Raw genomic sequence first — 13,358 nt, forward strand, 5'->3', positions numbered from 1 at the left:
GAAAAACCGTACGGTTTCTTTTGGTTGGGGTGAAAACATGGAAGATAAAAAAAATTTAAAAAAAAAAAAAGAAGAACAAGGGGAGAGTAGGGTTTTTTGGGGTTGTTCACTTGTTTGGTTGGGGTGGAAAATTGGAGAGATTGTGGTAGGGTTTAGGTATTTTTCCCCAATCCCACCAAAATTCTATCTCCCCAATTTGGGGTGATTTTAGGAGAGAAAATGAGGACCGGTAGATTAGAAAATACCAAATCTGCCCCTCCCTCTACAGTGCGTCTGTGTGCTTAGCTTAATTATGTTGTTCTTTCCTTCTTCTTCGCCCATCTCTATTTTCTATCTTCCCACTTTTCTATCCCTCTAACCAAATGGATGATAAGACTTTCAAAATATTAAATTAGCACCCATCCACACATTACAATTGAGTCCATTGACTCCTCAAGTTTTGTACAAATCAGTCCTTTCACACCAAAAAAAAAAGTACTTCACATCAAGATTTTTAAAGATTTTAACAAAATCATGCTAGAGAGAGAGAGAGAGAGAGAGAGAATGGGTGGCAGAAGAACACTAATTTTTTGATTTGAAAAAAAAAAGGGGGGGGGGGGGGTGGGGGACTCAAAAAGAGGAAATAGGATGGTAAAGCAAAACCTTTCATTCTGTTTATAAAAAAGAGGGGAGAGAGGCCGCCGAGGAGGGGAGAGTCATTATATTTATATACCTTTTTTTTTTTTATAGAATATATTTATATACCTTAAGTATGCATAAACTTACAAGAAGGAATTTTTGGAAGGAAAATCAATTGACTTGATTACACTTGAGAACTAATTGACAACTCCTCTATCTATACTCATCTAATCTAAGTGGATGGGCATGCTACCTTTCCAGCTGCCGAGAAAGGTGCTTACTGGGTAGATGCTTTGTTGCAATGTTGTGAAACTGTGAGGAAGCCATGGACTGTTCCTGCAGATAAAGAGAATGCTCATGAATCAAACCCAAAGAGCTTTGGCTTAGATGGAACTTTCTCCTCCCATAAGAATGAGTGGAGGGCAAGTCATGGGTTCAAAATCTATTGGGTGCATATGTAACTTACTCAAAAAATAAAAATAAAAAAACCCTCATTTGAAATGAAAAATTCATAATACCAATTTAAATGCATACCATATCTTGCAGATTGTCCTGTATGTCAAAACAACCATGAATCACTGGCGCTTTGAAACTAAGCTGTGCCTGCAACTGCAAAAACCCAATCCAAGACATTCTTTATAAGCATTCTATAGGTCAAACCAAATTCTCAAAGGATGAAAGGGACTAATTGATCAAGTACCAGTCCTTGCATGCTCTGTTGGGTCCCATATTGACCAACACGTGTTGCTAACGAATGCAACTGTCCCTGAAGAAATGAGACAATTTGTCAGAAACATATGCATTGCTTGCTTCTGAAACATTATGCAAACTTAACAAAATTGAATAATAGCAAGCCACATACCAGCCCCTGCAAGCCCTGTTGATTGCTAAAATAATCATCACGTATAGGAGAATTTGAGTTCAACTGTCCCTGGCATAGGTAAAAAGGCACCAAATTTAAATTATCATCAATTAGAAGATATAAAACCACTATCGAGACTAGATATCATACCACGGAATTTATATTTTGATGAGCATCAAAATATTCATCAAAAGCAGGAGCTCTAGAACTCAGCTCCTACAAAAATACAAGCAATCACGTCTGAGAAACATCTAGTTAATAACAATACTGTAATTTTCACACATTTACTTTTTTTAAAATTCCTAAACAAAATTCTTCTTCCAATATCTCACACATGGCATTCCTTACCACCCCTTGCATGTCCTGTTGAGGAACATAACAATTATCCAGGTTGTGTGCTCTTGAACTCATCTGCTCCTACATATGTAAACCCATAATGAAGTGCATAACATTATAAAGATCATCTTGCAACTTAAAGAAAATTTCCTCCTAAGATGAGTGTGAAATTCAAAATTAATATGGGACAAACCATCTGCTGGCAGCTCTCTTGAATCCCAATAGTTACTCCATCAGGCTCAGAGCGTCCCTACAATACACACAGAATCTGCTTTAGGATGCTTGGGCATATAGCTTATTTAGAAGATATAATACCTGCATGTCAATCATTAGGCAGTAACTGACCTTTCTTTTTTTAAATGTTTTCTTTTTCTTAGATGACTTGGCCATGCTGTTGTTCTGATTCTCCTCTTCAATGTCAAGGAAACCATGAATTGCCAATGTGTTGGGCTCCAAAACACTCCTAACAGAATTGTTCACACCCACACAATGTTTCAATACTTCCTCTAATGCTTGAAATGCTATACTGTAAGTTTCCTCAGATAAAGAACCTTCTTCAACCAATCTCATGGCCCGTTTACATAGATCATTGAAACGTAGTACCCTATAATGAAGCCCATTTGATATTTGACTGGTAGGTTGCCTGACCTTCGCATCTTTTGTCCAACGCTTCAAAATATAGTGGGATGGAATGTTAGGAAGACCACAATTTTGAAGAACAAGTATTGCATGTCTACAAAGAAAACCCCTGTATTCAAATGAATGACATAAACAACATATATCCAACTCAGCTTTATTCCAAGCTACAACAAAATTCTGGCGTTCTTCGAAATCATCAACTCGGTATATCACAGTCCCGTTATCTTCCCTTTCTTCTTGTGAATGACAAGAAACCACTCCCAAAACCTCAAACTGAAATTTCCTAAATACTGCATCAGTATAAACTCTCGACATTTGTTTCTCAAAAGGTGAGGGAGATCTTAATGCAGGTTGTTTGTGGCATGTTTCAAAATCAGCCTCGGCTTCCATGTAATACCTGTCTTCCAGAAATGTTCTATACTGCTCAATAAACTCCTTGAATGGAGTTTCCCTACATATGTACCTGTCAAAGAATGAGGTTATGCTTTCAGATCTCTCAGTTGTAGAGAGTCCAGCAAAAAACGAATCCCGCATGTAGGTTGGGACCCACTTATTACGATCTTCATACAATGAGTGGAACCATTCATCCTCCTTCAGTTCAAATTTATCAACCATTTTCCACCATCTCTTTTCAAACTGTTCATCTGTCCAAGACCGGTAAATGCATTTGTTAAATTTTGCCATAAATTTTTCATTTTCATTTATGATACCACCCAAATTTTCAAAAATCCTCCTCAATATATGCCACAAACAAAAACAATGGCGTGTATCAGGAAATACATCTGCAACAGCTTCTTTCAAGAACTTGTCTTGATCAGTAATTACTACTCTTGGAGCTTGGCTACCTACTGCTTTAAGCCAGGTCCGCATTAACCAAACAAAAGTTAATGTAGTCTCCTCGCCAATCAATGCACATCCCAGAAGAATGTACTGGAAGTGATGATTAACTCCAATAATAGGAACCAAAGGAACTTTATATTTGTTTCTAACATAAAAAGTATCAAAGAAGACTACATCACTGAAATTGATATAATCATGCCTACCCTTTGCATCAACCCAGAACACACTTCTCAAGCGCTTTTCATGGTCAAAGTCTATTGAATAAAAGAAGTTGGGATTGTCATCCTGCATATACATGAAATTGTCAAGCATCACCTGTACATCTCCCTCATCTAAAGCCAACTGCAGACCCTTCTTTTGACAAGCAACAATACCAGGTTGCTTGTTATGTCCCCTGATAGAATTATAAAAATCAAGTGGACAAATATCATGGTTATGCTCCTTGATAAAACTATGCACAACCCATTTCTCTTCAGGTGTCCGCTTCATATGCATCCCTGCCTTGCAATCTGTCTTTAAACATGGTCGTGGTTGCACAGTTGAACTAGAGACACGTTTGCTTCCAAATCTTGAACAAGCGATTTTTATATCAATAAATTTTCCTGATTTTTTTGAGCGCCTACTGGCTTTTATAGTGATGCCAAATCCCACAGACCGAGCATATTCTCTGTAGAAAGAATATGCTGCCTCCTTTGTCTCAAATTCCAAGCCATTATGGGGCTCACAAGTGACACCTTTGTTAACACCATTCAGCCCAACAGCGTTCACATCAACTTCATTTTGAACAGTGGAAACATTTGCATTTGGTCCAAATACTTCCTCAACATGTTCACTTGTTGTAGGAGAATTTACATCATCTTCCTCAACATACATTCTATCTGCACTATCCACATCATCAATATTTGTGTTTGATCCAATATCTAATTTCTCATGTTCACTTGAAGGAAGTTCAAGATCTATCTCCATGATAAAATACAGTTTCTTCAATAGAGAAGGTTATTTTAATAAATTTCCTGAAAGGATATAAGGTATAGCAATTAGTTTACAACCAAATGAAGACTGAATTGAACAGATACGACAGTTAATTGAATATGAACTGAAAAACAGTTATGTTAGGAATAACCATATTTACAACATAAGATGTTATCTAGAATATTAATAATGAGATCTGTACCGGTATTACACCCACATTTTAACTTAAGAAACTAAAAAAATTTAAGCTCTACTAGAAGATATATAAACAGAACTATGAAACAATTAATAAAAAAATTGAAATTGTTTAGCGACTAGGCTAAAAGTATACTTGTTCCACCCAAAAACAGTAGCAGAATTAGGCTTGGCATGCTAAGAACAAAAAAACCAACTCTGATAGCATGTTAAAATATCAAAGTCAACAGCTTAAGCTAATACAAGAAGAGCCCAAATAGTACATAAACTCGTAAACAAACATACCCAACCCATGCAGCAAATCATTCTTTAAGAACTACAACCACCCCCCCCCCCTCCCCCCAAACAACAAAAAAAAAACATTCACACATGCATCAGGATGATTATATCAATGAAATATTCAATGCATATATTGACTTGTAAAACGAGGTTATAGTGGAAGAACATATAAGGAAGAACCTTGGTGCGATTGAATATGCTATATAAATCCTGTTTTTTGTTCTATCCAAGGCCATGATTTCTAACATATTAAAAGACTTTATGCTACTTGATTTTCACCATTGAGTTTTTCAAATTATTAATATTTAATAACATACATGAAACACTTTAAATAACGAAACCTTAGTTGCTCTCATTCAAATTCACACAAAAAGACTACAATCCACAATAAGTATATTTATCAGCAACTAGGAACTTGTTTCATTTTTCAATTGCAGCGATTGCAAACATATAACTTCATCTTCACTAAAAATAATTTTTCACTCCTGCCACATCAGAACTTGCAATCACTCTTACGCAAGTGACTAACGTTCTTTGGATTCTTGATTCACAGTATCTATATCCGTTCTAGTATAGGTCATCCACCGTACTATCACAGCCCTATTTACTAGCAAAAACCAACATTTATCAAATTTCATTGACAAAAAGTTGTAATACTAGGTGAGAGTCATGGGATCCCTGCTCCATTTCTATTTTTGTCTTCTCGTGTATACCATAATTTAAATAATATATGCTCAAATTCTCTAGATTTTCTCACCTATCCACTTAGTTTCTTGAATGCACACCATGTTTATTATCCTCCTAGTCATTGTATCTACTATTTCGATTAGTCTCTTAAGGACCATATATTCCAAGTGCCTATATAAATCCTATTCTAATCGACTAATTTCTTTATCTATACTTGTCTATCAATGTGCAGGAACTCTTGTCCGTTTCACATTACACTTGAGCATTAATGTAGTGTGTAGCTTACAAGAAACACCCTAGATAACACTTTCCACTCTTCACTATATCTAAGGCCCAATGTGATGCGTCACTAGTGAGGGATGTCCCAACTTGCATCTTTCAGAGTATAAGGTTCTACTGAATGACTCCACGCGCGCGCGCGCACACACACACATACATGTTTTGGTATATCATATATGTAAGCATTTTAGAAAATTATCCTCAAAGTCTTGGGACTAAGGTTTTGTTGTTGTTGTGCGCATTTTATAAAATTATATATTCATTACGAAGTCCTCATCATGTCTATGTCTTGTCTTCTTAAGAACAAAATTGAGCACACTACCATTTCCATACTGTGTCAAGCCTATATCCTGCACCTGGATCTTGCTAATCTACCAACCCTTCTTTCCAAAAGAACTGTTTTCTAGTGCATCTACATGTTGCATAAGTTACAAAAGGAAGGTAATAGATCATTAAGGCTTACCATGCAATTAAAAGAAGCACCAAAATCCTAGCCATCCACCAATATATCTATTGCATAATGTAATAAACCAATCTAATATACAAGTGCAAACCAAAAAGAAGAAAGTATTGTAATGGGATTTTCGATGATATATGTGATAACATTTTCAAATTTCCCCTTTCCCCGTCCCATTGGGGCTAAAACTTACTAAAAATACATAAACATTTTAGCTCAATTTCTTTTCTTCTCAATGATCTTTCCTTAACTCTAATAAAGCATCAAACCCAAACTAACTAAAATGGAGACAAAGACAAATAGGCCTGGCACGTGAAGTCCAGGGAGACAGGAACAAACCAATTGAGCTTCAATACCATGTTAAAGTATCCAAACAAAAAGCTTAGTAGTGCATGGAGAGACCAACTAGAACATAAATCCATAACTAAGCCCACACCAACTAGTGTAAGACTCTCAAAACAATATCTATATGCTTCTCCGAGAGGATGGAAAAATGTGGGAAAAAAAAAATGCTAGAACTGATAAGATAACAGACTGGCCCTTTTTCCTCCATTTTTTTCCCCTTTTTTGGAGCAATTATTTACACTTCCCTCTCCCACTCCTCATGCATCTGAGGAGTTTTAAAATGTATGATTCATGAAACATAAAAAATCAAGGTCTTTGGTGATCAACAAATATGGCATAGTCTAGAAAATGCTGTCAAACTACTAAAAAGCATAAACTCATGGCTAGTGTTTTTATATCATCATGAAGTGGAGTTATCACCAAAATGATGTTTACCCATATATCTATGTGTCTGCCCCACATTCAAACAAGGAAAACAAAATATCATTCTTCAATACATTAATTCCAAGAATTTCATTTCCTTTCCTCTTCAAGAAAAAAGGCAAGCAAATATATATATATATATACACACACATCACTAACAAGTTACAGAATAGAAAGGACAAAGTTAATTGATGTAAAAAAAAATTAATCGAAGAGCTTATTTCAAACCAAAAAAGCTCATACCCCATACACAAATCTCCAACTGTTGCGGGGTCTGGGAGAGGTGATTGGTAAGCAACCTTAACCACCACCAACCAACCCCTCTGGTCCACAAACTTGAACCCGCAACCTGCCATTTTTTTTTTTTGGGTAGAAGGCACCTGACAATTGCACCAAGGCCCGACTTCTCTTAATTCAAACCACAATACCATTAAACACAAATTGAAGATCACAAGCATATAAACATATATTACACAGAAAGACCCCAATTTCCTAACAAAGAACCACCTCAGTATTTGGAAATATCTAAACAAGATTGAGAGTACCCAGAATCCTAAAAATAATAATAAATAAATTGAGAGCAGAAATGCATACATGCAGTCATTTGGAACCTCAGCACCCAAACATAATCTGAACTCTCAACTCAGCTTAGTAATAATGACTGACACAGTAATGGTAAAAAGACTTCACTTTTGTGTGTTTTGTTTTTGTTTAAGACGTATAAAAAGGACGAGAAATCCAAATCCAACAAATCGCAGAGATTCGATGCTTACCAACGTGAGTAAAAGTAAACGAGTGAAGAGTGAAGAACTACTGAAGTACCGTAATCTCTGTAACTCAAAGTCGACCGGCTTCAGTTTTATCCTATATTTTTTTGGGGTCCAAAATATAAACTCTATTTTTAGTTTATGATTTTTCTTTTTTTAGAAAAACAATATTATTTAATTATTAATTATATAGATTAGTTTTTTTTTTTTTTTTTTTTGGTTAAAAGGAGATATAATATATAGAACTAACTAGTCACAGTTAAAAGGAAATAAACCGCAGCTGTTTGGATTTTCAGTTTTTATGCCAATAACTTAAAATATGTGAGTCTCATGGCTAAATGGTTTGTTTGAGAATGTTTTCAATTTTTGTTTCTTTCACTCAATTCTTTTATTTTTGAGTGATGAGTTATAGAAATTAAAAACACATTTTAGGTGTTTTTAAGTTATAGAAATAAAGTTATGAGGACATTTTTGTAAATACATACAACTTTTGAAATTTCAGCCGTAATTTTTGACTTTTTGGATATATATTTTTTTAAACAAAGCAACCAACAGCATATTTTGACTTTTTAGTTTTTTTTTTTTGAAAACAAAGTCACGGTCAAAACTGAGTAATAAATGATAAGTGACGAAAATTGAGTAAAGAGTGATGAAAACAAAAAACAAACAGCCCCTCGTTCACTCAATTTGGACATCTCACTAATAGCATCCATTTCCTTGCCTCAAAACTGTCAGCTTTCAATTTTCGCAGGTATGTGAACACGGCAATAAGGTTGCACACTCACTTGCACCTAGCACAATTCTTTCACATACAATGGTAGTCTAGATGGAGGATATACCCCTAAATTTTTTTCATGTAATTCAGGCCGATTTAAATGACCTCCTTTCATATTAAGCATTGGCTTTCTTTCTCAAAAAAAAAAAAAACTAGCCACGAAGAACAAAGTAACAGCTACAAGCCTACAATAATACAATCTGTTAATATCCAAAGCAAGTAAGGAAGCAAATTCTATAAATTAGCTTTAATATCCATTAAAAGGATATAATAGAAATTAGGTTTAGCTTTGGGGTAATTGTCTCTCGTTGAAATCACGATTTCAGGAAAAAAAAAAGAGAAGAAGAAGAAGAAGAGACTGTTCTCCAAAATAATATTATAAAAAAAAAATTGTCTCTCTTTGGAAATTGTGTGTTTTTTAGTATTGAATTTTAAGTTTTGTACTGAGATCGATATTCGAAATCATGATTTCAATACAAAAAAAAGCCTATTCTCCAAAATAAGTTTATGATATCACAACTTTATTTTTAATTTATAAATAAAATTATATTAATTCCCCCCCCCCCCCAAAAAAAAACCCTTTGGTTAGTCACTTGTATAACATGAAATTGACATATCATTTTTTTTTTTTAAAGAGAGAATTATATTGATCTTGTCTTGATAAAAAAAATTATTGTTGAACTAATACAAGTGATTCTTGATGCAGACTAATACCTCTGTGCTATCTAGAAATAATTCCAAAAAAAAAAAAAATGATAATCTTCATACTGATCTTGTGAATCTTGAAAATACTGATGAGAGAAAGGAGAGTTTGCTAATTCTTCTTCTTTGCCATCTTATTCTTGTGGTGCTACTTCTAATAATGAATTTAATCTTATTCTTGAAAGAAATATACTAATATTGGGAAGGATATGAAATAAAAGCAGGGGCTTATTTTTGGAAGAAAAGACTAATTCAAGGGCTTATTTTCCTTGGAGAAATTCTTTAGTCAATAAATCAAGAATACTAGTGAAGTCCCAGGAGAAATAGAGTAAGTGGATGAAGAGAGAAATATGGGTGAACATTATGAGAGAGATATATGCTGCAAGAACAAAACAATTATACAATATAAAACTTTGAATATAAATCTATTTTGAAAACTTAAAACTTACTTGATTCTTGAAAACTTAGGATAGTACTTCAAAGTTCAAACAATAATTTTTATTCAAATACTTGAAAATATTAACATGATAATTTTTCTAAGGGTCCGGTTAATGTGTGCCCTAAGGGCACACATTAATCGTACATATGAGGGAATAGTTTAATAATTTTGTTTTGCTTTTCCACAAGACAGCAATGAATTTTATGGGAACAAGAGAAAAGCATCTGACAAATTATATTTTTCTGAAAAGACTAAACTACCCTTCACTCATTTCTCCTCCTCCTCAAAAGTTGAAACACAAGTTACACAACTCAAACAAGCTAACCGAAAACAACACTCTACCACCAAACCATCTCTTACAAAAATTCTCATTAAAAAAAATCCTCTTACAAAAATTACAACTCAATACTCATACAAATTTCAGATGTTACTAGAACAAAACCAGAACATATAATCAATAAAAAAAATTATGACTTAAATATTTTTTAAAAAGAAATTGATATGGGTTTGTGAATCTCAATGTCGGAACTGTTCAAAGCTGAACAATTTGTTGCCGACGACAGGAGGGGCCTTGAAATGGGTGTGTCGGCCAGGCATGGTTCATGATCGAGTGTTCCTTGAAGCCATCCCCATTTCGTGCTTGAGTTCTCTTTGATTTCAGTGGTTTCTGTTTGTTGAGGGACTGAAAGAAAGAAAGAAAAAATACAGAGAAAGAGATGGGATTTGAGAGAAAATGAAGGAAAGAAAGAAAAAAAAATGTAGTGAAACTGAAAGAGAAGAAAGTCTAGGGCTGTAAACAAACTAAGCCGTTCATGGACAACTCGGGCTCGGCTCAATAAAAAGTTCATTCATGTTTATTTGTTTACAAATAAGCCAAGCTTGAGCCTTAGTTTTAGGCTTGTTTGATAAACAAGCCAAGCTTAAGCAAAAATAAAAATAAAAAATTTGTTCATGAACAAGCTCGTGAACAATAGAGCTCGATACAAAACATACCGAGCTTAACCTTGCTTATAGCTTGATATATGTTTACTAAATAAACTTATTATTATGACATTACACATATGTTTGGGAATGTTAATTTATTTAGATTTGTGAAGATTATAGTTGTACGAATGACAAATGTGGATGTATAAATTGTATTTTGAACAGTTACTCAAACTATAGACAATAAATGATGATGGATGGATTTAATTATGTAAAGTTGTAATGTGAACAAATTCTAATCACGGGTGTTAGAAGCATGATAAAATGAGTATATTATATATATATATATATATGTATGTATGTATGTATGTATATTTGTTTACTTGATTTTTGGTGATATAAGCATTTGATGATGCAATTTTTTTGGATCCCAAGCTAAAAAACTTGACTTGAGCTCGAGTTTGAGCTTGATATTAAGCTCGAGCTTGGCTTGACTAATTAATCAAGTCAAGCCAAGCCGAGCTCAAGTTTTTTGGCATTCTCACAAGCTCAAGTTCAAACATTGTTTTTAGGCTTGTCTCAAGCTCAAGCCAAGCTTGAGCATTTATTTTTTATTGATGAGCCAATCTCAAACACACACTTCTTGGCAAAACTTGGCTCATTTACAGTCCTAGAAGAAACACTACCATTGAAGACCAAGACTTACCTCCCTTAGAGCGGTGTAGCAGTTGAAAGGAAGACAAGATTTCTGAAACCTTGTTGTCCTCATGTGGATACGTGGTAAACAAAGATCCACACCACATTTTTTTACTTCATAAAGGCCTACATACACAGTAAATAACTTTTTGACTATGGATCCTTGGCTCCTTTGCTACAAACAATTATCTAAATTTAATGATTAAATAATGCTACCAATGCAACTTTTTATAAGTATTTTTGAAATTGTTTAAGTATTTATATTGTGTGGCTCTTCCAAACTCCTTTAGAAATTTTTTGAAAACATAGGATGTCAACACACTATGTGCTTGTTCTTCTATTGGTGACAATGTTCTTAAAGAAGAATCTCTATATTTCTCCAACATTGTATCATGTGATTGTGTTTGCTCAATATCTTCAATGGCAAGGTTAACCTAAAATTACAAATTCTAAATAATTTAAAGACAAATAAAGACTACAAACATTAACAAATAAAAAATAAATCAAATTCTACAATAAAAGAAAGCAACAATAAATAATAACTTACTTGTTCAATAAATTGCATCAAGTTTATGTGGAAACTAACAAACCGTTTGATAAATGCATTTATACTTTCGAATCTTCAAGTTGTTGTCATTCTCCTAAAAAAATAGCCACGAAGGTAACATGGTACCCAAAAATGCTTGATTTGATATAAACCACTTACATGCTTGTTAGTAAGCATGTCATATTTTGCCATAACTTGAAACCATTGATGCTCAAATTCTTCGCATAAGTCTAACTTATATAGCTTGTAGAAATCCGTGCACCAATTTGAATATTGACTACGAAGAATTGCCTTAAACCAACCACTAAATTTAGCAGTAATGTGCCATATACAAAAAGTATGTTTTATGGATGGCAATTCTTTTGATATTGCCTCTGTAATCCATGGATCTTGGTCTGTTAAAATTGCCTTAGGTGACTTCTTCATTAAATTTGCAAAAGTATATTAATCAAATACAAAGTTATTAGCACATGAAAAAATATAGTAGGATATATAATATTAAACCACTAATTAATCAAATAAAATCGAAAAATAATTGCACAACCTTACAAGATAATTAAATAATTTACGTACCTTCATTAAACATTGAAATGCACTAGTTGTTTCATTTCAAAGAAGTGCACAACCAAAAAGAATTGTTTTTCCATGATTATTGATACCATCAAAAATACCAAAAGGCATGTCATATGCATTTACTTTGTAAGTAGTATAAAAAACAACAACATCTCTATATTTTTGGTACCAATCAAAATAAGGAGTAGGCGCCCAAAAAATATGCTCCAACCTACTCTTTTCATCAGTTGTATATGCATATTGAAATTTAGAATTCTTTTCCTTAGCAACTTTGCACAATTGTAAGAAACCCATAGTATCATTCATTGCATGCATCCTTCTCATTTTCATAAAAAGGTTAGGGATATCTCTTTTAAAAAAATAGAAGATCTCCATGCTTCACACCTTTCTCAAGTTCCATAACACGAATTATTTGCCTAACCAAAAGTCCACCATTTTTCAATAAGAGAATGCAATATTTATCTTCTTTAGTGATAACTCGATTGGCCGGAAGAAATCTCACTTCCGAAGGGGACAACAATTCATGATTGTGATCTATAACAAACTTAGTGACATGTCATACTCGTGGAAAAATGTCAAATGACTTTCGCAATGCGATTCTTAGATGAGCTTTGCATCCACATCTTGTAGATATCCTATTTCGTTGCTCCTTAGATGAATCCACTCTTTTTAATTGTTGTCTACCTTCTCGGTGACAAAAGAAATCATGTCTTACATGTTCTCCATTTTTTGTGACAAAACGACCTTTTCGAATTGTAGAACCATTTCGAATTGTAGAACCATATCAATTTGCATAATTTTTAAAGAAAATGAAAGTCTCTTCCTCACTAAGAAAACATTGACCAACAAAAGGTTCAAACTCATTTTCTATTGAATTAATATCTTCATTTTCTTCAATAACTCCTATTTCTTACATTGAATATTCATTCCAAACCACTAATTCCTCCCCACAAATGTCATTATTTTCTCCATCATTTGGAAGCTCATTTAAGTCAACATAATT

At 33.8% G+C, this 13,358-nt stretch overlaps 1 protein-coding gene across 5 annotated transcripts; it reads right to left on the bottom strand.

The window, feature by feature from the left end:
- Window positions 1–696: 696 nt before the first annotated feature.
- On the bottom strand, window positions 697–7,801 carry LOC142617859 (protein FAR1-RELATED SEQUENCE 2-like). 5 transcript variants are annotated; one of them, XM_075790842.1, is made up of 9 exons: window positions 7,706–7,801; window positions 2,162–4,308; window positions 2,010–2,066; window positions 1,829–1,891; window positions 1,631–1,696; window positions 1,481–1,549; window positions 1,319–1,384; window positions 1,153–1,227; window positions 697–948 (listed from the first exon to the last, which is right to left on the bottom strand). In XM_075790842.1, exons 2-9 carry the CDS (start codon window positions 4,259–4,261, stop codon window positions 868–870), a joined length of 2,577 nt encoding a protein of 858 aa, XP_075646957.1. In that variant the 5' UTR covers window positions 4,262–4,308; window positions 7,706–7,801; the 3' UTR covers window positions 697–867. The 5 variants fall into 5 exon arrangements, with proteins under 5 accessions (XP_075646957.1, XP_075646955.1, XP_075646956.1 ...); XM_075790840.1 differs by having other exon boundaries at window positions 697–954; XM_075790841.1 differs by having other exon boundaries at window positions 1,829–1,897.
- Window positions 7,802–13,358: the final 5,557 nt, after the last annotated feature.

The sequence above is a fragment of the Castanea sativa genome, chromosome 11, assembly GCF_040712315.1.
Source record: "Castanea sativa cultivar Marrone di Chiusa Pesio chromosome 11, ASM4071231v1".
Classification (NCBI taxonomy): domain Eukaryota; kingdom Viridiplantae; phylum Streptophyta; class Magnoliopsida; order Fagales; family Fagaceae; genus Castanea; species Castanea sativa.

Bases quoted from the DNA above. Each gene is read 5' to 3' on its own strand.
- LOC142617859 (XM_075790838.1), bottom strand. From the start codon at position 4,261: ATGGAGATAGATCTTGAACTTCCTTCAAGTGAACATGAGAAATTAGAT. The intron at 1,385-1,480 runs GTATGTGGCTTG...TCATTTCTTCAG, and splicing joins AACAGGGCTTGCAGGGGCTG to GGACAGTTGCATTCGTTAGC. The intron at 955-1,152 runs GTATGCATTTAA...CTTTATCTGCAG, and splicing joins AGGACAATCTGCAAGATATG to GAACAGTCCATGGCTTCCTC.